Source organism: Typha angustifolia, chromosome 1 (assembly GCF_048772165.1).
Source record: "Typha angustifolia cultivar Huaian chromosome 1, ASM4877216v1, whole genome shotgun sequence".
Classification (NCBI taxonomy): domain Eukaryota; kingdom Viridiplantae; phylum Streptophyta; class Magnoliopsida; order Poales; family Typhaceae; genus Typha; species Typha angustifolia.
This window is the reverse complement of record NC_133239.1, coordinates 3,454,248-3,479,651: the sequence shown is the minus strand read 5'-3', so window position 1 is coordinate 3,479,651 and position 25,404 is coordinate 3,454,248. Positions and strand designations below refer to the sequence as shown.

The following is a 25,404-nucleotide window of genomic DNA, read 5'->3' as shown; positions in this document are numbered from 1 at the left end:
GTATTTTGTTTATAGTTCATGGGAGAAATTGTAAATTTACCAAATTTAAAAATTTCCACCTGGGCCTTTGCTATAAATATAGCACCACGAATCCCAGAAGACAAATTAATAAAACGCGGTCATCTCCAACCTCGACCCTTTCCACCAACCCCATCCCATATCCTCTCTCTCTCTCTCTCTCTCTCTCTCTCTCTCTCTCTCTCTCTCTCTCTCTCTCTCTCTCTCTCAGATGGGGCATGGGAACTCTAAACCTTGCGATGGAGGAGGCGGCGCAGCCCCGCTTCCTTCTCGTTTCTCTCGCTTCAGGAGGCGTTTCCGCCACCGATCCAGCTCCGATCCATCGCTGATCAAGAACATCGCCGCCGAGGACTTCGCCGGTATCGCCCGCATCGAGATCATCGAGGTCAGATCCTGTGTCATTTCTAGAGTTTTTTGCCCAGGAATCGAGGAGGATTTACGGCTGAGATGATCCGTTTGCTTCTGCGATGGCAGGCGGAGATGAAGTTTAAGGACCGGTGGCTCGCGTGCTTGTCGCTTGGAGAGCGGACGTATCGGACTGAGAAATCTGAGAAGTTCGTTCGAAACCTTTCTTGATTTCTCGAATTCTGTTTGAGAAAGTTACTTTGGCTTGAATTTTGGCCAGTAAGAAGTTTGAATGTGGAGTTCTTGATGGGGGTACTTGTATTCGCTTCCATCTTGATTTTTATATATAGAATCGTTCTTCGTTGCATTTTTTTGCTTCCGTTGACATTTGTCATAGTAATAAGTATTCCGGTTCCTGCTTGGTTCTTGATTTCCATCGTGGAGGTGGTATATTTAGCACAAAAATCTTGGTGAAATTATATTTACCCTCTAATGTTAGGCTTAAATTCACTTTACTTTTCTGTAGTTTCATTTGTTTCATTTTACCCTCTATGGGTTTTATTCAAACTAAAACTATTATTTTTTTCATTATATTTGACCAAATCACAAGTCAAATTTAAAGACACTTATTAGAAGCAAAATTGTAGATGATTGAATAAGCTTTCCAACACATTTAAAATAATACCAATTGGATTTTAGACAACAAAAAACATATTTGTTTAATACATTTGTCATATTTTTGTTATCTAAAATTCGATTAGTATTATTTTAAATGTGTTAAAAAACTTATTTAATTCTCGACGACTTTATATCTTATGAATATCATCAAATTCGACCTGTGAGTTGGTCAATTATGATGAAAAAAAATAATGGTTGTATTTTAGTCTAGACTATGAGGGGTGAATTGGCACAAATAAAACTATACGAGGGTAAAATAAATTTTTGTCTAGTCACAAGAGGCTAAAAATATTTCCAAAATCTTATGTCTGGAGTGTACATTCTCCTCAGAAGTAAAGTGCATTGTTATGTTCCCTTGTAAGAGTTAGGAAGATTTTCCATTTGTGAAAAAGATGTAGAATCTTGCTTAATCTTATCTTTGCATTAATCGCATGCTTATAGTTGCTTGAATATTTTTGCAAGAGCTTTTCTGTTACTTTGTATGGCCAATTGGCCATATCTTCTGTATCCTTTATCCATCTCTATGTACTAGTGGCCAGATTTAAAATTAATTTTCTCCTTTTCATGTCTGTTTCTTACTTTATGCAATTTTGTTTGTATTAAGGCTTTAGTTGACATTTTTTTACAACTATGTTTTGCGGTCATCTGTGATGTTCCTTTTATTTTTTAAGAGTAATACTAATAAAAACTTTTTGTTTGTTTTGTGTCTAAATAAATGCTGCAGTACTGAAAAGCCTGTGTGGAAATCAGTGAGTAAACTGATGCACTACTTCTTACTTCCGTTTTCCTGATTTACTTATTAGACGATAAATTTATTTCATTGTAAAATTCTATTTTTGAAGTGAGGTTGATGCATGATGAAAATCCCAAATGATGATATATTCACATATATACCTTTTCACTGGCCACATAGAAGTTCCCATATACTGAAGTGGCATCCTCATTCATCAATATGTTAATTTTAGTATTGTGCATCATCCTTTTTTACTCAAATGTAGGAGATAAAAAGTACCACTAAAAATGATGAATATTTCTTTTGGTGGCTGCAAAGTTGGACGTGATAAGAAGAATGGAAGGTTCATATTTTAAGAAAAGAAAGGTGGTAAGGAAATGGTTTCAGAGGCTTATTATAGCTGGTCATAGTTCACTTAAATGATTTGTTTCTTGTTGCAAGTATTATTTTTTCCCCACAATCATTCTTTGTACTAAAAGTCTAAAACATCTTGGTTTTTCTCACTTTTTCCTCTATGATATGTTCTTTTTTTACCTTTTCCCCTAATGTGATGTTCTACCAAAAAGAATTTTTGGCTGAAAGTCTGAACATTAAGAAGCATGAATTGACGATGAGGTCCAAATGACCCCTTCAGTCCTCTTGGGGCAGGTAGCCATTCCTTTAAATAAAATGACCTCCTTATGTAGCAAATTGTGCAAGTAAAAGCAAGGAGTTAATGACGAGAGAAACTCTGGAAAGACCATCTGTCAATGTTACCAGAATCTCTTCTATAGTTTGCTCTTTTGACAGTCTTGTCAAGCTGTAAGCTGCTAGTGCTTATCATTTAATTTGTAGTTGACTTGTGGAGCATCATTACCATAGGTCATTTGGGTAGTTGACAAAACCATCAGCTAGAACCTCTACGAGTTGCCAGAAATTTAATCTTGGATGAAAGCCATATGTGTTTGATTTAAAACAGAAGGTAGATGAAGGCAACTGCAAAGCACTGCGTTATCTTATAATTTACTTGAGTTCAGACTTCAGACATTATCATCGTCTTGTAAAATATTTGATGATTGCTTCATCTATTTAAACCAAGGGAATGGAGGTGCTCTCTTGTTCTGTCAGTGGAATCAAAATATGGAAGCTGAATTCTGCTAGTCCTTTTCTTTTATCTGAAGTCAATTGGCAATGCCATTCTTTATGTTTATCCTTTATAGCCCATTTGTATTACACATGCCAAATGTTAGTAGCTTTAATGCTTGTTAATTGATCAGTCTCATTTGGTGGATGTTCTTAGTAAGTTTAATCTTCAGACATCAATTTGCCATTATGAATATTTTTATCTATACCTGATTCCATTTCTGTAAATAATTCTGCTTTCTGTCGCCATATTTTGTAGGCAAAAAAGGTTGTACTGGAAATAGATGGACCTCATATTGCGCGAATTTCTGTTTTTGAGGTATATGATGATGTAGGAATACTTAATGTTATCCATTTTATCAAGCAAATTTTGTTAATATCTGCCAGTTTTCTGCTTATTTACCATTTCTGTCATGCATTTATTATCCCTTCTTCATTTTCCTTATTGGAGGGTGTAACTTAGTGTGATGGTTAAGCTTGCTACCATGCATTATGTGGCCACATTTTGGTTCATGTAGAAGATGGCCCACACAACGACAGGGATAAGGCTGTGAACACATTTCTCTTCCTATATCCGACATTTGTGGGGACCTCTAAGCTAATTCTCCTTATCAGATTGTGCAATTTATCTTTGTATGAAATACTTAGACAGTTAGATTTTAGGTTGTCTTTGATCTATATCTTGAAAATATAATTTGGCTGAGGTTTAAAAACAGAACTCTTCCTGAATTGCATGAATTTGCTTGGAGAACTTACATGTGATGCCTTGCTGTATAATATTTTGCACTCACTATAGCTTGATAGTTAATTCTCAATAGTTAACATCATGTTCATTTTGCAGACAAACAGATTTTCTAGAAACAGTCTGGTTGGATATTGTGACATCAATCTTTTCGAAATACTTAGTCGAGTAAGATTTCGATATTGTTCTATAGTGCAGTTTCTTTCTTTACTATCTAGATTCTTTTGATTCTTCTTTTACTTGTCTTTTGACCTATATATATATATAATTTCCAGTTCAAGTGTTTCTTTAGCCATAGCCAAGTTATGAGGGAGGAAAAAACCTTAAGTTTCATCATGCAAATTTATGGCAACTTTTGTCTTTTCATGTCATGTCCATCTCCTCTCTCTCTCTCTCACCGTGAGCTAGCTCTTATCACCATGGCTATTAGACCTTCAAAAAAAAAAAAAAAGAATCTCAACAACAAACCCGTCTTCCCCTCGCTCTCCTTCCCACTCTATTTTGCTACCACTCCACAGTCGCACCATGCCTCCACCAAAGCAACTATTTTTCACAACTTGCCATGTCCAACAAGCACCTTCTTTTCTACCAATTATAGTGTCTCCAACATCTTCGACTATCACAAGTAATCCTTCTATATAATCCATCTATTTTGCTTAAAACGTGGTAATTGTTTTATATGCTTATTTTTGGTAATGCATCATACTCACAGTAATGCCTCATAGTAAATATTTTGCCATTTCTATATAACTTGCAAGTGAAGATCCTTTTATGTTTTCCCTATGCATTTCTTTCTATTAAAAAAAACAGCCACTTTTTTACTACATTGAATGCAATCTTCATATTCTAGTAGAAAAATGACAAAATCCAGGTTGACTTCTTGTCTTGGTATGTATTTAATTGATTCCACCATCCATCCATTTCCAATTTTCACTCCATTAACTCTTTATATCACATATTCAAGAGAGCTGTAATATGACATCCTTGTTTAAACAATACAAAGATTAATGAGTAGAAGATTAAATATTTTTTCAATACAAGTATTAAAATTTGCAATCAAAGGTAGTTATCATAACAATTGCCTCCACATGATATCTAGCTACCACAATAGAAAAGTAATGTTCCTGCACACCTTTTCTCAAATCAATAACTAGTAGGTGCCAATGCGCTAATGTCCAAAGTGGAATTATCAATTTGCCGCAATGTAGTAGTTTTTTCCCTTCTAATGCTAGCCTTACAAATATGTGCATCATGTGATTTGAATTATCCTTGCATTCCCTTTGTATATCCATTGAATAAAATGCTAGACAATAAATATTGTTGTTCCATGTTCAAAGAATCCCTATTTGTAAAGGATAACAAGGTTAAAACATACATGGTAAGTTGTGCCCCTTGAAGCACCATCAACATTTGCACTCTCTTTGTTAGAGGATTTTATTAACCATGGTTTTTGTAAGTCGTGCTCCTTAAAACAGCATTATAATGCTGCTTTAGACATCTGTCAGAAGCTTTTCCATATCTAATTGTCTTTCAGTAATACCCCTCGTTTCATCTGTCAGTACTTTTTCCATATTTATTTGACTTTTCATTATCTTCCTAATATCACCTTAAGAAGTGATATTTGGGTATGCGAAGAAAAAGTCAATAAATCAAACAGGTGTACATAACCTAACGGAAAAAACATGATATATCAGCCACTAATTTTTCTGTCTATACCTCAAGAGATTTGCCATTCTTGGTGGAATGAGATGGTGTTTTCTCTAAAGAAGGTTGGGCAACCTTTATTTTCTCTCAAATCTCCCTTGGAAGTATATTGCCTAACAGTAGTTTGTCATTCTCGTAAAGTTGAATGAAGCTCAACACCTAGAAGTAAATATATGTTAGGATCTCTATGATGTCATAATGAGTAAATGAGTTAATGAAACAAAGTAAAATTAATAAATTGTGAGTGAAAATGGATATGTCCCTCTTATGGGTGTTGCTTCTTTGGACAATAATTGATGTCCAGCGGAATAGTCAAGGAAATGTCGGCAGTTGTAAGTCTTTATCCAAAATTTAAGTAAGCTTGTAAAACCACATGGATAAGACTATCGTTGCCCCATTAATATAGCAAACCCGACCTTGCTTTTCCTTTATTTTTGAATACAAATTGCTGCTTCAACAATGGAACTTGTTAAGAGAACTTATGGATTGCCGTTGTTCACAAATATGTTCCAATTTCCTCAATCTTTTTTTTTTCCATGTATGTTGTTACTTGATAAAGACAACAATAATTGTTGCGTTGAAATATGACAACACTAAATAAAATAAGGAAAAATCTTACTAAATCTCTTTGTCCCCTTTGTCCTCCTCCTTCGTTTTATACACTTCTTTTATACCTATCTGATCTGATCTGATCATTTTATGATCTTTTGTACATTCACTGATAAATGATTCAGCTAATACAGTAGGACATCATAATTTGATGGAATTTGAACTGCAGGAATCAGAGGACAACCGTGAGGAACTTAGTTTGTTAGATCCATCAGTGTCTAGCACAATTGTGGGCAGTATATCTATTTCATGTTATGTTGAGGTACATACTTTTAGTGTTACTCCATCTTTGGACTAATGCTGTAATGCACACTATCAGAACTTCTGGTGGTCATAACACTCACGATTCTAGCTTGATGCAGGACCCAATTGAGACGGAAAAAAGCTTTGCACGTCGTATTTTGAGCATAGTGGTACGCTTCACTTCCATAAGTGCCTAATCTGTTCTTTTTTGTTCTTTTTCTTGTCATTTTATCATTTTCAATCTTCATATCTGGTAGTGGTTCCATTATTTGATAGTTTAATATTCTGTTTCAGATTAAATAAATGTCCCCAAAACAGATATGCACAGAAGAAATTTGTTGGCACAACATTTTAGCCTTTTAACTGCATAGATATTTACTGGAGATAATGATACTATTCCCTATTGAATCCACCTAATAAATGTCATTTGTTACATGAACTCTTTATATTATGTAACTGAGTTTACAGTTTTAGCCCAGTGCAATCCATTTCTGCTACAACACGAAATCAGAATTATAACCGGTTATGTGCTTCAATACGCTTGAGATACATAAAGCCTTAAAAATATTTCATAAGTGTACAATGGCAAGAATAAATAAATAAAAAAGATCTGCCTTATTAAATTTAAACTAATTACAATGAATATAAAATAATGTCATTATTTATCTCTAAACGAAATAAAATTAATAATTAATCTAAAACATAAAATCCAAAAGAACGGAAAGGTAAATAAGTAGGTACTAAGTGGAGGTAGGGTCCCGATGCATTACGCTTAGTTGCCACGCTAACTATTACCTGAGATAATTAAAAAAAGAGAGAAAAAGAAATCCATGAGCCAACAACTATAGTTCAATGAGTGGAATTCACTCGAAAACTAAATAAATTCTAAAATTTTATAGTGTTAAATAAAATCCAAGTTCAATATAAATAACAATTTCCAATATGCATGCTCTTAAAAAATTGACAATGATAATAATAGAGAGTCATAACTTGTAGCCTTGCTTAGTTTTAATATATTATCATCTTTCCAATATTTATAATGTCATTTGTCTCAATGAATCTATACCCTGTGGATCCATATTAACTAGAAGTCACCTCGAGATGACGTTCAAGAGTTTTCTTCATAGCTGATCCGGTTATGGTCATCAAATGGTGTCACTATGTGATCAGCACACCCAGTCTCTTCCACTAACCGTTGAGAGAGGTTAGGGTCACCTTAGAAAATTTCTTATTCATCCTAGGACTGTTCCCTAACCCCGCTAGAGTAACCTAAGAAAGTCACTGTAGTGATTGATATAGAACTTTTATTTGAACTTCTTGATAGACTCGAGTCACCACGGAAAGCCGCATGTTACCTATATTGGGATTGTTCTCTTAGTCATACAATATTAGTTTTATTTTTTTTTCACTAAAATTTGTAATTTGCACAAGGTATGGCAATGCACTGAGTATAATGATTAAATGCACATAGAAAATATTAAAAAAAAATTACATATAAGAATAAAATAAATAAATTTGCACACAGCAAAGTTACACAGTCTGACAAAAGTACGAAGTAAAATATAAATAAATGTGTGAGTGAGCCCACTCACCTGAGTCTAGGTTAGATAATTATAATCTCTATCTCTAGTCCACGTGTTAAAAATTACCACATTTAAACAATACAAAAATAATCATAATTTAATTTTTATCTCTAATTAAGTTTCTGAATTTTTAAAACCAAATAAATGACTATAATGGGTTGAATAAAATCTATTGGATTGAACTAGGCTGCAGCTAGCCCACAGCACACCCTTCCACTTCATGCTAGTTGGGTTGGGTCAAGACCTAACCCAAAGCCAACAAGGAATTGGGCTGCAATCAGCATGCAGCCCATGACTTAAAGCTAGAGGGGAGGGTCCAGTCGGGTCTGCAACCTAGACCCGAACCCAAGAGAAGAAAATGGTTGGGCTTGGGTTCCCCAACGAGATCGGTGAGGGAGAAAGAAGAGAGGAGGAAAAGGAAGGGAGAGAGAGAGCATCGCCGACAACCATTGTTGCCGGCGACCTACCGACCTTGTCGAGCCTTCCTAGCGACCTTGATGACCTGTACTAGAGGAGGGAAGGTCGATCACGGCGACCAAAGGTGGAAGACTTCCCACCCATGGCCTACCACAACCTAAGCCACAAGGGCCTCCCAGAAGGTATCATCGACACCGGGCTTAAAGCACGAAGCTTTCAGTGATGGAGCGGTAGCGACCTTAAGCCGTTGGCCGATGAGGTTCATCGATGAGGCCGCAACACCAAAATTAGGTATTTCTAATTTACTTCATTAAATTGAAATTAAGGTAGAGAAATGAGAGAGGGCTTACCAAGGAGGAGCATGATGGTCCCTATTTACTCCGGCGATACTCCGACAGGCCGAATGTCGTGATTTCGACGGTAAGGAAGAAGAAAACGAAGGAGAAGAAGAAGAGGAAAGGAGGCTAAGTAAAGAGAAGAGAGAGAGAGAGTTAGGGTTTACTTTATAGGGTCAAAATCCAAATCTAATTTAGTTTTGGATTCGGCGAGATCTTTGCGGCCGCCTCATCACGTGCCGGAGAGGGAGAGGGGAGAGGGGAGAGGGTTGCACGTTTTTTTTTTTTCAATTGTTACAATTTCCACATGGATTTCAGCCTTTTTGATGGGCTAACCTAAATTCATTAGTATATGGGGTATGAATCTAAGAATTGAAAATATGCAGAGTTTCAGTTCATATCGATAGAAGAAGGTATTTATAAAGGGCATAGTAAAGTGAAGGGGAAGCTATAATTTAGTAATTTACCCTTGGTTTGGCCAATTTTAACTTTCCCCATGTACTTTAAAACGTAAGCACTTAACTCCCCTGCGATATAAATCAGGTTGCTACTATTTGTCAACCATTAATTAGGATATAAAAAGACTTAATTATCCTAACAAAAATATAGTTTGCTATAAGGATATTACAGGTAGTTTGGTCATTTTGCAACTTACTTATGGTGAAAAATATTGGCGCCAATGAACCTATGTTTGCTTTGGATGGAAAATCTAGTCCTTAAGTTTGAAGTACATAGGAGTATGTTAAAATCATCAAACTAGGAGAAATAAACTGTAATTTGTCCTAAGTTTTGTATGACATACTTGTGAGATGTTATGAATAATGTTATGGTTTTAAATCTAGAAGAACAATTATATATAAACATTTCACCTCAATCAATAGTAGCCAACTCAACACATCTAAGCCAGCAAATTTCTATGAAATAGTTGATATAATATTGAACTGTGCAAATAAAATCTCAGTTCTTATATATATATATATATATATATATATATATATATATATATATATTGAGTTGAAAATCAGAGGTAAAGTACATGAAAGCATTCTAAAGTACATTACATAAATAAATTGTGAAACCAATATTTCACGGCTGTTCTATTCTTTTCCAATTTTTGTAATTTGTGGCGGACCTTTTTTGTTTAACTGAAGCAAAAGCTATAGGATACTTGCTGTTATATGTTATTACTTCACATTGAGATATGCAAGTTCCTTTCAAGTATATGGATCTACTGGTGCATTTATCCTTCTGTCTTAGCATTTCTCTAGCGTCTTGTTCTTGATACAGGACTACAACGAAGATGGCAAGTTATCCCGTTCTGAATTTTTGGAGTTGATGAATGCCTTTGGTAATCAACTCGCAGTTGACAAGGTGGAAAATTTTCTATTTTTCTGCATGTCACATTCTCTCGCTGTTCTCTAAATTTCAATAAGACATTTTTTTTGTTGTCATTGATAGAGAGAAGAACTTTTTAAGCAAGCAGATAAGAATGGTGATGGTCTTGTTGATATGGATGAATTAGCAATCCTTATAGCTGATCAACAAGAAAAGTAATGGTTTTCTCTGGCTCATACTTTGACATTTTCAGTTTCTACTCTTGTGTGACTCATTCAATTATGAAGCTACAGTACTGGTGGAGATAAATTGAAAATGCATACTGATATTGGTGTATTATTCCCTTTTCCCTGCTTTCAGATTAATATCTCTAATTTATATGTAATTGCAGAGAACCACTTATCAGTACATGCCCTGTCTGTGGTGAGATTCTTGGGAAGTACGACAAGATGAATGATATGATCCATATAACATTATGCTTTGATGAGGGGACTGGAAATCAGGTTATGACTGGGGGATTTCTAACAGATAAGCAGGCTTCATATGGGTGAGATATTTATGTTGGATCTTGGAAATAGAACTTCATTTCATCTTCTATTTCCAAATTTTCTATTGCTAAGATTATGAGTTCCGTATTCAAGTGAATTGTCTGGATAATCTGTCTTCAATCCAATAATTTCTGTTCCAGATGGATGTTTAAACTTAGTGAATGGGTCAATTTCTCATCTTATGATGTTGGCTTACGCTCTGGATCAAGTGCCTCACATATTTTGGTATGTCTTGATACTGCCTAGATCAGATTTACTACAATAATACTTGATGTAATTGGACTTAGCAAGGGTAACTGGCTAGGTTTAACGTTTACATATTTTGTTCTGTTCTAATTTATTATACCACATGATACCTAAACCCCTTCTTTCCAATTTTATTACAGTTTTTGTTGTAGGCTGTCAATCCTAAATGTCCTAAACCAGATTTTTTATTTCAATTTCTTGTAAGAAGCCGGCTCAGTTAAGACAATACAAGGTTATCATACTTTTTGACCTAAGGTAAATCCTAGACTAATGACATGGTAACTCCAATAATCCAAATGTCCAGTTAATTTCGAAATGAAAGAAAAGAAGTGTTCTTAAAAACACTTCCTTTTTCATTCAAAGATTCAATCTCCCCAAAGAAAAATGACTTATGTAAGTTAAAAGTCTGATGCATATCTTTTGTCTTTTCATCTTCCTTGTCTTTGTTGTAGAAACTTCTACATATGATCTGCATTCTTTAGCAGGAGTTATCAAGTTTGTTCTTTGATATTTAATGAAGCTAACCCAAAGTTTGTTTCTTGTTCGACGCATACAAATCTAAGAATAGGGTCTGCGACTCTGCATGATAGCTATGATACTAGCAGAAATTAGGATGATTTATCTTAACAATGTAAATTTTCTAAGTAAAAGTAACATTATTCAGGTCCAGGATCATCATGAATCATTTGGACATTTAATTGCCTAAATAATTGCTATATAGTAGCTTTGAGATGGCACCACTTGAGTATATTTTTTTCATGGGATTATGCTCCCTTTATTGAAGGGTGCTCACTTTCTGTTGTGAGCAATCTTGTTTATTAGCATCAGGTGCCTCAAAAACCATCTCGCCAAGGGAAGTAATGACTTCACAAGAGAATGATGTACAAGGACCACAGCCCTCTAACAATTTGTTTATCTGGATTCTAAACTTTCATGTAATATGGGAATTGCAGCTCTGGGTTTGAACTTCAACTTTGTGACCACGAAGTAGTCAAGAGTTGTCAACTATGTTATAGTAGTGTTATACATAAGTTATGTCATTCTTTCAAAGTTTTCGGCAGTGGTATTTGAAACCTGGAGTTTCAACCGTATTTCATTTTATCTTAAATATATTTGATCATTAACCATATTTTATCTTGAATCTATTAATTTTGTTTCCTTTCACTAGGTTATTGATCGAAGAACAAAGAGACTAGTTGAAGAAATTATAGATGGAAAGATTGTGTTGTCAATGAGAGCTATATATCAATCAAAAGTTGGCCTTGCACTTATCAATACAGGTTTGTGATATACATTAGAAAAAATAGTTTTCTCTTGTTACATAATGTTGCCATCATGTAAGTGAAACATGCCCAAGAAAAGAAATGGAGGCTTAGGTTTTCATGTTACATGTTTTTGACATCATGTGTCCTTGACAAGCTCCTACAAGATGGGAGTCTACATCTTAAGGAACTCTAGTCTTTATATGATGTTATAATTTTTTGTACTTTCTACCATTTAAGGGGAACATTATCTTGTACTGTTGTACAGGGCCTACAGGCTATGTTACGGACAATGAAAACTAACTTTTGTGTCCTCCATCATCAGTTTGACTCCTTTCTTTGCGTTATAATTATAAGTTTAACAACCTTCTGGATGATATAGATTTCTCCTAATTTGTGGTACATTTATCAAGATGGCTATGTGCCCTGACCATTTCCTATAAGAGGAATTAAAAGGCTTTTCAAAAAATTATGCCACATGCAATTAGCTTGAGTTGTTTCATTTTCTAAGTTCGTTGGAAGATTTTATGTGGCAAATAATCAATTTAATTTACAAAGTTATTTAACAAAAAGAAAAAGTTACAAAATTAGTAATATATATAGTCCATTAAGCATTATCTATCTCTTGGTCTTAACTAATATATTTTACTATATGCAGCTTTATCTATCTCTTGGTAATGAGATGTCTGTGATGGTTTATGTGTATAGGGGTCAAAGAGCTCTTACAGAACATCTCTGAAAAGCAAGGGAGGCAGATGAATTCACCTGAATCTGCTAAAGATATACCAAAATTCATCGAGTTTTTTAAGGCATGTGATTGATTCTTGCTTAGTTTTTTTTTCTCAGCTACTTAATGATGACATCCAAAATAAAAATTGAAGTTAAAGAAGAGTACTAAGTAGCTATAGGTCAAGCCATCATGTTTAGTTCAACACAAATAGCATTCATGAAGAATAGGTAAACATGCTATTAAGTCCAAATTCATGCATGAAAATTTGATCATTCTACTGACTCATCATTAAAAGTTCTATACCTGAAAATTTAGAACCAGTAGTTAACTTATCTAAGCCTCCTCACATATTTAGCTATATCTCATATATCTTGTATCTTACCAACCTCAGTCCTGTTGGTTTGAATATTGGGAGTAGTACGAAAGTTGCTATTTTGGAAGAGAGATGTATGCAAACCTTATACCTTTTACTTAAACGGTTGTTTCTTTGGAGCAGTCATTGAGGGACACTAATGTTATGATAACATCAAGGGGAATTCTAGTGTTATAAGAGGTTGCACAATTTTTGAGAAGGCTATTTGCATTTTCTAATGACCCAGCATTAATACTTAAATGAGAACAATAAATTGGAGGGCTATGACTAGATTGTTTGTAAATATGATGGTTTTGACAAATTTTTCGTGGACTTTGGAGAAAAAGTTTAATACATGTTTAGATATGAAGGGGAAGTCTGAAGTGACACAAAAGAGGCATCTTAATATGGTTGAAACAGTCAAAGTGTGGTGAAATAATAGTAAATGATGACTTTTATTTTTTGTCTAGAATGTTAGTAGAGGAAAGGTATGGCTGTAGAATTCTCAAGTTTTGAATGTGGATAAATTTATGTACTCAACAATGACTAATACTTTGCAGAACATCGATGGTCCATAAAGTCTTACAGATGGGATTGTTGCCAGCAAATTAATATTGTTATGTTAGCTGCACAAATAGGTGGAAGTTCCTTTATATACTATTCAGGAATAATTATACCCCTACTATTTTGTGTTTATAATTTGCCTTTTGGTATGTACAAAAACTTATGTCTTAAGAAGCATCTAATTTGAGGTTTAAAGATTAAACCTCCTATGCAAATCTTTGGAAACTATTTGTGAGAAATTTAGGTGTTTCTTTACCTTAAACTTTCAAAACTATCAATTTCTCATCCAAATCTAGGATAGATGATATGCTTCTTTTGATATGCGATGTAGTGATTATTGAATTCAAATAACATTTTTTTTATATGCATGCAGGATCAAATTAACATGGATGAGGTTAAGTATCCTATTGAATATTTCAAGGTATATGAAATAAATTAGAGTAGTTGGCAATTTGGCAAATTCTTTAATTAAATCTATTTTTTTTTCTTGCTTGAGTGATGGTAAAGTGGGGTGGATTCCATAGGACTTGATATATTTCTATAATTAGTTTGGCTTACAGAATACATTCTTGATGCACAATTAAAGAGAGTTGGCAGAGAAAACCACATTAATGCTCTCAGTTAATCAACATAAGCATAAAAATCCTCCAAGAAATTCAAAGTTTCAATAGCACAATATGTTGTCATATGGGGACTGAGAACATGGCATGCTTAGTTGGGCTTGTCTAGAGTTTTAAACTTTAAACATTTACATCATGTTCCGCATGATACATATGAAGATCAACAGATTTACTTATTAAGCAGCTGTCTCAAGTGGTACGAAAGCTTTTTCTGCTAATTAGAAAAGTGTGGGATCATATGTATTCCTGGTAATTTTGACTTTCTTCTAAATATGTAAGTATCGATCTAAGTAACATTATGTTACCAATGCTGCTTCTTCGATGACATACAATGTGAAGCATAGTGGATATGCACATTCAGCATAGTTCTTTGGAAGTAGTCAACTTGTTCTTATCATCAAGCATTTTCTATTGCATTTTCTTCAAGTATCCATTTCTCTGCTTAAGAATCTCCTAAAATGACAATGTACAAAGTAATATTTTATTTGCAGACATTCAATGAATTCTTTATAAGAGAATTGAGGCCAGATGCACGACCAATTGCTTGGAATGACCGAGATGATATTGCTATCTGTGCTGCTGATAGCCGTCTGATGGCATTTAATTCTGTCAGTGATAGCTCAAGGTTTTGGATAAAGGTAAAATCTCTATCTATTGCTGGAGATAAAATGTCTTTCTGCTATATGTTGCTAAGAACTTCCTGAGGAATTGAGGGTATGGAAAAACAACATAAGTCACCTGTCCCTGAGAATATTACTAGTATTATGTGTCAAAGTTCATCCTAACGTTATTCATGATTTCGTCATGTTTCATCTTTGCAATGTTTACAAGTTATCAGAGAAGGAAAAGGCAAGGTAGAAGACAGGAAAGAGTGTTATTTGTTATTTCTATTTGATCTTTCCCTATGTCCTGCGTTTCAAGGATATTCCATGAGAACTGGCATTATTGTTCCAACTGAATGGTGCATCTAATAAACCACGCATCATAGATCTATTAAATATAAAATATGGAAAACCGTTGATCTCTAACATTTTAAGTTTTTAGATTATTTAGTGAGTTAACATGGTATTATAACAGAGATTTTAAATTCGAAACCTCTTAGACTCATATGTCATTAAATATAAAAACATCTATCAATTTAAATCAAATCTACTTATTTGGCCCATCAAAATATCTTTGCCCCAAGGCGAGGAGGTTGTTAAATATAAAAATATGAAAAATTACTATTTTTTAACAGCTTAAGCTTTTAAAGTAGTTCGTGAGTTAATAAAATCCAAGCACTCTTTTGTTTTTTCTAAGCTTTCACAAATATACAAATCTTTTAGGATCCATCCCTTTGTCAAACCTGAACAAATTTTTGTCGATTTCTATCAACATGGTTTACTGTTACTGTTCAATTTGTTATAATGAGTAATGACATAAAAAGGTAAAAGATTTCATGATTGTTGTATTCTTTCTTTCCTTCATAGGGTCGTAAATTTTCTATACAAGGTCTCCTGGGGTTGGATACATGCTCCAGCGATTTGAGCAATGGTTCTTTGGTGATTTTTCGACTTGCACCGCAGGTATCAGTCTTTATTTCTTTCACACAAGGAATGATTGATTAAAATATTAGTTTTGTTTCCTTAGATGTTAAATTGGAATATGAATCAGAAATGGCATTTTTATAGCTCCGTGGAAAAAACCTCTTGAAAAATGAGGGTAATACTATTTACATCGTCCCTCCCCAGACCCTGCATGGTGGGCCTCATGCAGAGGGATGCTCTCTTTAAATCACCATTTTAATAGCTTAAGTTTTTGAGTTTTTGATAATATCATTAATCAATTTTGAATGGGAGGACAGGGATCTCCTCTTGGATCTCTACAAGCTTCTATCATTGATTTGCTAGATCCTTACCTTAATTCCATGTAGTTAGGACAATGAAGAGTCTCGAAGCCACACTTGCGAGGGAGTTTTAAAATTCGTATTATGATTAACATTTGATTAATAGCTCAACCTTTTGGAGAACATTGTTAACTAGCATGTCTTCTATCTTTTGATGCAGGATTACCATCGTTTCCATGTTCCAGTGTCTGGAATTGTTGAAAGTTTTGTTGATATCCCAGGATACTTATACACGGTGTGTCACATGTACTTTTAACTTCCCCAAATCCTGTAATTTCTTTTTATCTCTTTGTGGTTCCATTATCATGAATTAATGTTTCTGTTTTCTTAGGTGAATCCAATTGCTGTGAACAGTAAGTATTGTAATGTCTTCACGGAGAATAAACGAGTTGTCTCTGTCATTTCAACTGAAGAGTTTGGAAAGGTTTGCCTTTTATTCTTCCTTCTATAATTTCACATTTGCCTATATTATCAAATTCAATTTAAATGATTTTCTGTTCATCAAGAAAACTACTACGAATGTATACTTAATATACTAAACCATTTTACTGTTCTTGGGCCACTGATAAACATTCTCGAGTATTTAAACCCCTCAAAGAAGAGGTTGTTACTCTCTAATTCTTATTTGTATATATAACCAATACCACAAAGAAGCAAAACAAGATCGATGATTTTTCTTGAAAACTGAACTCAGCATTAATCAGATCAATTGTGTCTTTTTGTTTGATTCAAGTCTATCTGCATTAACCGCTGGGCTCTAGCAATCCTCATAAACGTGGCTTGTTGCCATGATTATATTGTTTCTCAAGTGCTTAGAGAAGTATTTTAGCTCATTTGGTAGATACTTCTTGAAGAACATGCAAATTTTAGTATGGACAAAAGATTTTGGACATGCTCAAACACTGCTACTCTAATTAGAGGTATTATCTTCAGGTTTCAGGATACCCTTTTATACTTTAGAAAAAAAATTAAAGTGTACTACATAGAAGTGAAAATCATTAAAGATAAACAGATTTTCTACATAGAAAACTTGCCAACTTTTCCTTGAAGTAATAAGCTTCCCAACTCATATCTCTATTTTCTATATAATACTTATTCTTATTGCATTACATCAAATGTTCCAGAGCTACCACAGTTAGTCTGATATGCGTAATTTATTCTGGTGCAGGTAGCATTTGTTGCAATTGGGGCAACAATGGTGGGGAGCATCACGTTTTTGAAAAAGGAGGGTGACTATGTCCATAAGGGAGATGAGGTTCTTGTATTCTTTCCTTTTTTCTAGTTAACCTGCTACTCGCTTAACTACGCTGTGATTATGTCTTCTCTATTCCTAACATTTCTTTTTCCAACTTGTTCTCCAGTTTGGGTATTTCTCTTTTGGAGGAAGCACTGTAATATGTGTCTTTGAGAAGGTCTGTTTCCTTATTTATGCTTCTAGTTTATTTCTTCATAATTTTGTTAGCATTCGGCTACGTATACAGAAAATTGACTTCCCTATGAATAGTTATGCAAACTAAGATGATAATACAGCAGAAGTGAAACATTCCTATAGCGAGGTAGCCTTGATCAATTATTATTTTGTTCTTAGTTGGACCTGTATAGATATTGGTCCATGCCCTGGGGGACCTTTTGAACGTTTGCTTAACCTCATAGCTGTAACCAAGAGTTGTTTATTTCGTTTGGGGCCAATGTTACAACCATTGTGTTTTAAAGCCATTACCCATTATTCAGAATGGAGTGCTATAATCGCCTTGTTTGATCTCCTATGGGTTTTCTCCGCATTTCATGGAACAATATTTATCATTGATATTGGTCAGATAGTTAAAAAGGGACTCACGTTGTATGAGTGTCCAAGGTTCTGAACTCCAGCGGCATAGAGTTAATTAGGACACTATTAAGTTTCCATTTTTTTAAAAAAAATATTAACACTAACTTACTTGAGTAAAGCTTATACTCGTCCTTCTTTTCTTGTAGGGTGCAATACAGATAGATGACGATCTTCTCGTTAACAGTGAAAGAGCACTTGAAACCTTAGTATCCGTCGGCATGACATTGGGCGTCTCCAAAAGGAAACAAGCCACAGAAGAAGCTTTGAGGTTTGAAAAATGCACGCTGGAAACCTAACTCCAAGGACAAAAGAGGATGCCCGCGGGTGAGTTTTGAACTCTAGTGTGTAAATTCATGTTAATTGGGAGGTCATAATATATCTCCAAATGCATGTACGCACATAAAAGCTTGTATGTGCCCGTTTGGTGAAGAAGCATGGCTGTATGCTTACGCTGGTGTTTGGTTCGAAACTTCGAATTCATGCCCATATATTTAATGTATCTAGAATACAACAAGTAGAAGATTAAATTAGTCAATTAATGGGATGATCGTCTTACACTTAGCTTATATTTGTTTCTGTCTGTGCATGTGCGGGAGCTGTTTAGATTACTATGAAAATAGCAGGTATAATGTCCCATCACCGTACCCATTTGAGTTCTTTGTATTTGGAGAGGATTGGCCCACTAAATGGAAAGTTATTATATTTGAATATTATGGAAGTCACCACTTTCTGATGATTAAATCTAGACTTAAAATGTTTTGGCATTTCACTGTGGTGTAAGTCCTAAATTCATTTAACCATTCTCATTTCTTGGACTTAAAAACAAACTTACTTAAAGTTAATGTGATGTTTAGATGTAAACCGATTTAGTGTAACAAGGATGGCGGTGCCAATGGAGTATTGACATTCGATGTGGATTGTGGTAGACTAAAATGTAACTTTATTTAAATTTTTTTTATTAAAGATAAAATTAAAGAGAATTGAGTAAATTTTTTAATATATTTAAAATGATAATAATTAGATTTTAAACAGTTGTATTATTCGATCATTGCATTAATGCTTTGGAATAGGTTAATGTTTTATCTTTAGATAGAAATGCCAACAAATTCAGCATTTTTATCTGTAACTTATCAAAATAAAATATTAATCTTATCATTAGTTTATATATGTAAAATATTGAGCTTATTAGCAGTTTATTTAAAATTTTTTAAATTAACGCTGACTAATTCAATTAAGTCTGCCTCATTTTTTTCTCTTATTTTTTGGTCGTGTTTCAAAGTAAGACGCTAAACTTGTTATAATGAAGTTTCTTTCTTTTTTTTTCCTAGACTAACAACTATAATGAAATGGACTTCTTTTAATACAGACTAAGAACTACAATGAAATGGACTCCTTTTAATATTAAATAATTAGGACGGAGTTTTGTTTGGTCAAAAACACGTTTCAGGTCCGTAGACCTGGTGAAAAACTCATTGGTACTTCCTCTCTTTTAGAGTGTTGATAAATTTAATGGCCTTTAAGCTCTGGTTCATTCATCAGCAGACAGGAGGTGTAACAAAGACAGCAGAATTTGACAAACATCCATTACATATATATAATCTGCATACAATATAAGGATAGATAGAAAGAAGCCAACAGCGAAGAGCAAGCACTAATAACCTCAGGCAGCGGAGACACAACAGTACCATAAGCTGCCTTATGGCCTTATTCATAATAGCAATAGTTTAAGCAAATATAATATCTTCACTGAAGAACCAGACAGCCTTCTGGGAAATGAGGGGCCATAGTGGACTCGTAAGAAGCTCCACTTTCTTTTGCATCTTTCTTCTTATCTACTTCAGTTTCCACCAGGCCAGTAGCCTCAAAGATGTACGCATTCACTTCTTCAAACCTTTCCTCAGAAAGGGAGACCTCGGCCAACAGTCGCCAAGCATAGTCCTCGGAGGCTTCTTCGTAATCCTTCTTTCGTTTCAGGACCATGTGGCCACCGATCTCCCAGACAGCAGGATTCACCTGGGTATCCAAAAGCTCCTGGCTTACTTCATGAAGAGCTTGCTTCTCAGCATAGCACTGCACAATTCAAGAGAGGATATAATACAAGAATCAGCAGTGGTTTGTATACATAACTAGGCTCAGGCCTTCATCATGCTGAGTAATTGATATACACTTAATATAGAATTTGTAGGCAAAAGCATAAAGCCAATTAAACACCCTCATCCTTGAAATGAACATTATGTAAGTGTTAGCAGTCATACATCTCTGCTCAAATACTATATGGTTTTCTTATTCCTACATAGTTTTTTGTTGGTTAACATTCCCTGAGAACTTAAAAAATGAGGTATTGCTGGTTAGTAGGTATCAAGGTAAAGAAACATACATAAGTAGGAATTTGATTGCATGCCATTTACCTGGGGGAAGAGGAAGATCCTCCTGCCTGAGTCAGAAATAAGCACATTGAATGGGATATTATTGTCTTGAAGACAGATGCAAGCATTGGCCACCACATCACCTAAATCTTTCAAGGAGTTGCCTCCCTCAAAAACCAGTCCTCTCACAGGATAGTTGATCAACTTTGAGACCCTCACAGAACTCTTCGCTGCATCCTCAACTAAGGGTATGTTCTGGGTCTGCGCCTTCTCGACCGGAAACGGCACCGACAAGTAATAAGCCTGTCATCATGCCATTTATTGATCAGAATCTTATTGTTCGTGTAGAACCAACTATGGGAGCATAAGGAAGGAGCAATGACCTGGAAGTGCAGGTGATTGATGGTGGCAAAGGCACCCAAACTGTTGTAGCCAAGCCTGAAGTAAGGGTTGGCGGTTTCGGCTGCGAAGTTGAGAGCCAACAAGAAGCTTTGAGCGTCAATCCTCTGCGGCAAACAGTCGAGCACACGGGGAATCAGAAGTACATGACCATACTCAATGGGGCTCACCTGCAACGATTTACAAACATGAACAAATCTATTGCAGGAAAAAAAAAATACAAGCAGATGCAAATGAAAACCAAATCTGAACACATAGAAGCGCCTCTTACATTGATCGCCACGACATTGGGACTTATGTTTCTATCAAGAGAAGAACTCTCAGAGAAGTAGGCCTTGTCGCCTCTCCCGGCCTCGAAGCGGAAGAGCACCTCCTCCTGGCCAATCTTGGTGAAGTTAAACTTGGCAGGATCAAATGGCTGGAGGACTCGATCGACTCGGAACTCGGTCGGGCGCTTCTTGAGGTGGCGGCCTTCGTTGAGCTGAGCAACAAATCCAGAATCTCCGGGGATCACCTTCGTCTCGCACGCGGTCACGTCGTACCTGAACAGGCCCCTGCCCATCCTCTCCTCCCACTATCCAAGAAAACCCGCGTCAATTACATCACTATATTATATGATTAGGTGCAAAAATTGCAACTTTTAGTTTATATTTTCATGGATTTACCTGCCCAAGTAAAAGGGAGTTGAGGAGAAAGTCAGACGAAGGCTCCTTCTCGGCATCGGCCACATAGGCATAAAGGGGAAGCTTCGACACTGCAGGAGATCCCAAAAGGAACGGAAAACACAAAGAAAAAAAAATCAAAACAAACGGCGAAAAGATCACAACTTTTTTGGGGGAAAAAGGCGATCCGACTTACCGGGCAAGCAGCACTTCCCGAGGCAGTTCCGGCCGCATCCGAGGGGCTCTCCGGCGTCCTCTTGGTAGTTGGAAACAACAGTGGGGACCCTCTTAATGGTAAGCATCTTTCTATCTATCTATCTCTCTCTATCTCTAACTAGGTAGTTGGAAGGGGATTAGGAGTAGGAGTTGTAGAAGGAAGAGGTGAGATCAAGAAGAAGAGAGAGGAAGGAGGAGGAAGAGACCGCCGCCGGCGAGGAACAGGAGGTCCGACGGGCTTCCACCGGCGGAGGGGAGGGCGCCGCGGCCACCGTGTGGGGCAGGGCAGCGCTCCTTGTCGAGGAGACGGAGGAGAGGGGGAAGGGAAGCCACTTGTGAGTGGGGGTTCAAAAGTCTAGCCGTGGTTGACGCTCAACTCGATCCTAGGGGAGTTAGAGGAACCCTTCTTCTCTGCTGCGGGACTGAAAGGACTCTAAAACCAAACCAAATCCTCCTCCTTCTTCGCTCTCTCTCTCTCTTCTATGGCGAGGGGAAGAAGAGCAAGGTGAGGATTTATAGTCGAAGCTGGAGCTCGAGTTTGGTGAGACAGATCCCTCGGTGGGTCCCAAACTTTCCACGAATCACAGTACGACCACCTACTACTTTCCTTTTTTTTTCTTTTTACCCTTCAAAAATACATTAAATAAATAAAAAAGGGAGTAAAATTTGGGAAGCTTCCAATTATGAAAAGAGTGCAAGAAAACTTTAAATAATAATAATAATAATAATAATAATAATAATAATAATATAATAATAATATGAGAGACATAAGCATGTGAACTATTGGCACATTAAATGCGATTGATGGGTTGCATCTTTTGTTTGCACATTACGACTGGGCCATCTGTCCCTTTTTAATAGGGGAGGCATGAGGTATCCAATGGTACGGTTCCCAACTCCCAGAGGATAAGATAGTGAGAAATTTTGAGCACATGTGGTTGATCTATTAATTTATTTATCTTATCATATGTTATGTTAGGCCTAGTAGTAGAATAATACCAAGGGGCATCGTCACAAAGTGTACTATAATCATTATCCTAACACCACTAGAAAATAGAAATATAATTATTTCCACATCCACATTATTTATGCTATCCCAAAGCTTAGGATGTGGATCAAAGATAGATTTATATCTTATTCTTTCGTTATCGCTAATTTTATTTGGATTCCACATTTCTTGCAATATAATTTGCTTGCACACTTTGCTCACTCAGGCACACAGTTGGCGATTTTGTTGTTGCCACTAACAAGGTACTACCTCTGATTTGACCCAATTTTAATTTACACATTATACTTCAAATTTCTTCTGTGGTGGTGGTTGAGACCAATTATTATATTGTTAGCATATAAAACCATTTAGAAAAATTTGCATATAATACCCTATATTTTAATAAAATTATAGTTTATATTTTATATTTGTACTATTTACGAATAGAATTAGTAAATATATGTTAAGAAAACCCTAGGTTAGATTTGAACTAAACACCGAGTAGAAATATTTTATTTTTAAAATAATTAAAACACTCTTATTATGACTTAGTTGAGAATATTTTGATAATTTTTTTAGTATAGTTAACTTAATCGAGAAGTTTAGTTAAGTTAACTTAAAGATCTAACAATAAGGTGTTTTATATTTATATTCGCTAAATTTAAATGCTCGATTTATAAAAAAGTAAAAATATAGAGCGTAAACTATAATTTTATTAAAAGACAGAGTATTATATTATCAAATATTTAAATTACCTTGTAGAAATATAGTTTGATTTAAAGAGACTTTGCAATTTCTCCGTGGCATAAAATATCAAAAAAAACACTGTTATTTTCTCATAGATAAATTACATAGTTGCAATACATGAGGTAAGTTGGGAAGATAAACTGTAATTTGCTCTTCTATCTAGGGTTGGAAAAGCTCCCAATCTTTCACCTTGATGGCATTTCCATAGAAGTAGATCTCATTCTTCAAACTGGAGCCTTTGTTTCTTGTTATATGTTGCAGTAGGTCATAAGTAACAGACAATCTCATGGAGATGCAGAATATATTAGTCTCGTACAGAATAGTGTGACGCTTTGTCTGATTAAAAAAATATCAGAGAGCAATGTGTGGATCCTAATTGTGCATAGCTGCAGTGCTCCAGGATTCTTTTTATTTTGTTTTATTTATTTAGCTAGTGGATCTGAGCTTCTTTAAACATATAAAATAAGTAGTGGAAAATGGGAATTGATCTCAAGAATCTATCAGAATTATGAACTGTGAAACGGGACAAAAGAGTTTTCTAACTCGATTAATATGTGAAAGAGATGGGAGGAGAATCTCAATGTTATTGGAATGCTGAAAGTTTTGGTGTTTTATATGAACGGTTGAAACTTGAGAGAGTGGGAACGATCCGATTTGAACATCTTTTTTATCTTTTTAAAAGAAGGTATGGTGCTCACTTTGCCTCTCTCCCAATATTTTGTTCAATATTTTTCCTTTTGTCAGTCATTTAAATTTTATTAGAATACAAAATTTAAAAATTATTTTGAATTATACTTTGATACATCTCTTAAAAATATGATAAATATCTATCAGTTTGAGTTAAGTCCATTTTTTAGGCGTACTTATCAAAATGTATTGAGCCTAAATTATGTGGGAGTATTATAATATGAATATAATAACTGGTTATCTATGTAGGTTTAAGATTTTAGAGTATAATTTTAACCTCGGAATCTAAACAAAATTTAAGAATAGTCTTTTAGTCTAGTGGAAGAATACTAGGATTTCTTGATGGTCGGGATTCAAGAATCAGTGGAAGAATTAATTCATTAACTTTAATGAAGCAGCTAAATTGCTCGATACAAAGAGAGTGAGAGGAAGGAGAAGGGGGTAGAGCGATGGCTATTTGACACAAGCTCTTAATTTGGCTTACATTGAGTAATTCTATAGATAAAACAAAGTATAAGCATCTTGGCACAAGGAATATAAGAATAGGTATGGCATATATAAATTCACAAGAGCGGAGAGTTATGAGTCAGCCTGCAAGTTTTGTCAAATTAGCAATCCAAAATAGTGCCTTGAAAATCCCTTAACATAGAAGATTCGAGATCAACTATCTCAATAGAAGGGAAAGAGAACCTATAATATACTAACCCTATAGTAGGGCAAAACAAAGAAACTAAACAAAACTCATAACAAAGACAGCTAAATAACACTCCACAAAAATCTAACGACACAACCAAGAATGGACTACAATGACTATAGTGCGGGAGGCGAGCAACGCAAATTAGTAGAGCGATGCTGGGTGAAATGTGGGTAGTGACAATGCATATGCGAAGCAGCGGAAGGCAGTATCTAAGTGATAAGAGATAGTGGAGCGACAAGGTGGGCTACCAGAATAGAGAGATGGCTAGACGAAAAAGGAGGTGGTGATTCTAGAGAAATGAGAAAAATAATAGAATTACTACAAAAGAGGGAGAACATATACTATAAGAGAAAATGGGAATACCAACTAAGAAATCTTGAAGTCATTGACGACCATGGTGGCTCAAGCTAACTAAAGAGAAGAAGAAAGAGGATAATGACAAAGAAAGATAAAAGAGAGGAATGGAGGAGAGTGGATAGGAAAGCCCATGATAGAGGAAATCCCTCCCCTTCCCCAACCACTAAATTATGAAAGAAGAGGGAAAATGCTAACGGTGAGGGAGGAAGAGGGCAAACGAACACGAGCAAAGCTAGGGCTGGTTCCAGAAAAAAAAAAACTACAATTTTGGGCACATATACATTTATATGTCAATAAGAAAATTTTGAAGACGCAGTTAAGAATGGTCCTGTATTCTAGTGGAAGAATACTAGGATTTCTTGATGGTCAGGATTCAAGATCCAAGA

General features: G+C 35.3%; 2 protein-coding genes across 2 annotated transcripts; one reads left to right on the top strand and one right to left on the bottom strand.

The window, feature by feature from the left end:
* Nucleotides 1–142: 142 nt before the first annotated feature.
* Nucleotides 143–18,434, top strand: LOC140760329 (phosphatidylserine decarboxylase proenzyme 2-like). Its single transcript, XM_073097255.1, has 21 exons — nt 143–403; nt 493–572; nt 1,766–1,790; nt 3,156–3,215; nt 3,738–3,806; nt 6,121–6,213; nt 6,314–6,364; nt 9,817–9,900; nt 9,988–10,079; nt 10,256–10,411; nt 10,553–10,637; nt 11,827–11,938; nt 12,629–12,729; nt 13,940–13,987; nt 14,678–14,824; nt 15,656–15,751; nt 16,232–16,306; nt 16,403–16,495; nt 17,240–17,326; nt 17,433–17,483; nt 18,046–18,434. The coding sequence occupies exons 1-21, from the start codon at nt 230–232 to the stop codon at nt 18,193–18,195; spliced, it is 1,929 nt and encodes a 642-aa protein (XP_072953356.1). The 5' UTR covers nt 143–229; the 3' UTR covers nt 18,196–18,434.
* A 1,034-nt stretch (nt 18,435–19,468) lies between these two features.
* LOC140780053 (GDP-L-galactose phosphorylase 1-like) lies at nt 19,469–22,034 on the bottom strand. Its single transcript, XM_073125363.1, has 6 exons — nt 21,523–22,034; nt 21,330–21,418; nt 20,936–21,238; nt 20,649–20,834; nt 20,308–20,568; nt 19,469–19,969 (listed from the first exon to the last, which is right to left on the bottom strand). Exons 1-6 carry the CDS (start codon nt 21,626–21,628, stop codon nt 19,643–19,645), a joined length of 1,272 nt encoding a protein of 423 aa, XP_072981464.1. The 5' UTR covers nt 21,629–22,034; the 3' UTR covers nt 19,469–19,642.
* Nucleotides 22,035–25,404: the final 3,370 nt, after the last annotated feature.

Bases quoted from the DNA above. Each gene is read 5' to 3' on its own strand.
- LOC140760329 (XM_073097255.1), top strand. From the start codon at position 230: ATGGGGCATGGGAACTCTAAACCTTGCGATGGAGGAGGCGGCGCAGCC. The intron at 3,807-6,120 runs GTAAGATTTCGA...TTTGAACTGCAG, and splicing joins TTTTCGAAATACTTAGTCGA to GAATCAGAGGACAACCGTGA. The intron at 14,825-15,655 runs GTAAAATCTCTA...TTTCCTTCATAG, and splicing joins GCTCAAGGTTTTGGATAAAG to GGTCGTAAATTTTCTATACA.
- LOC140780053 (XM_073125363.1), bottom strand. From the start codon at position 21,628: ATGCTTACCATTAAGAGGGTCCCCACTGTTGTTTCCAACTACCAAGAG. The intron at 21,239-21,329 runs GTAAATCCATGA...TTTCTTGGATAG, and splicing joins ACTCCCTTTTACTTGGGCAG to TGGGAGGAGAGGATGGGCAG. The intron at 20,569-20,648 runs GTCATTGCTCCT...GCATGATGACAG, and splicing joins TCAATCACCTGCACTTCCAG to GCTTATTACTTGTCGGTGCC.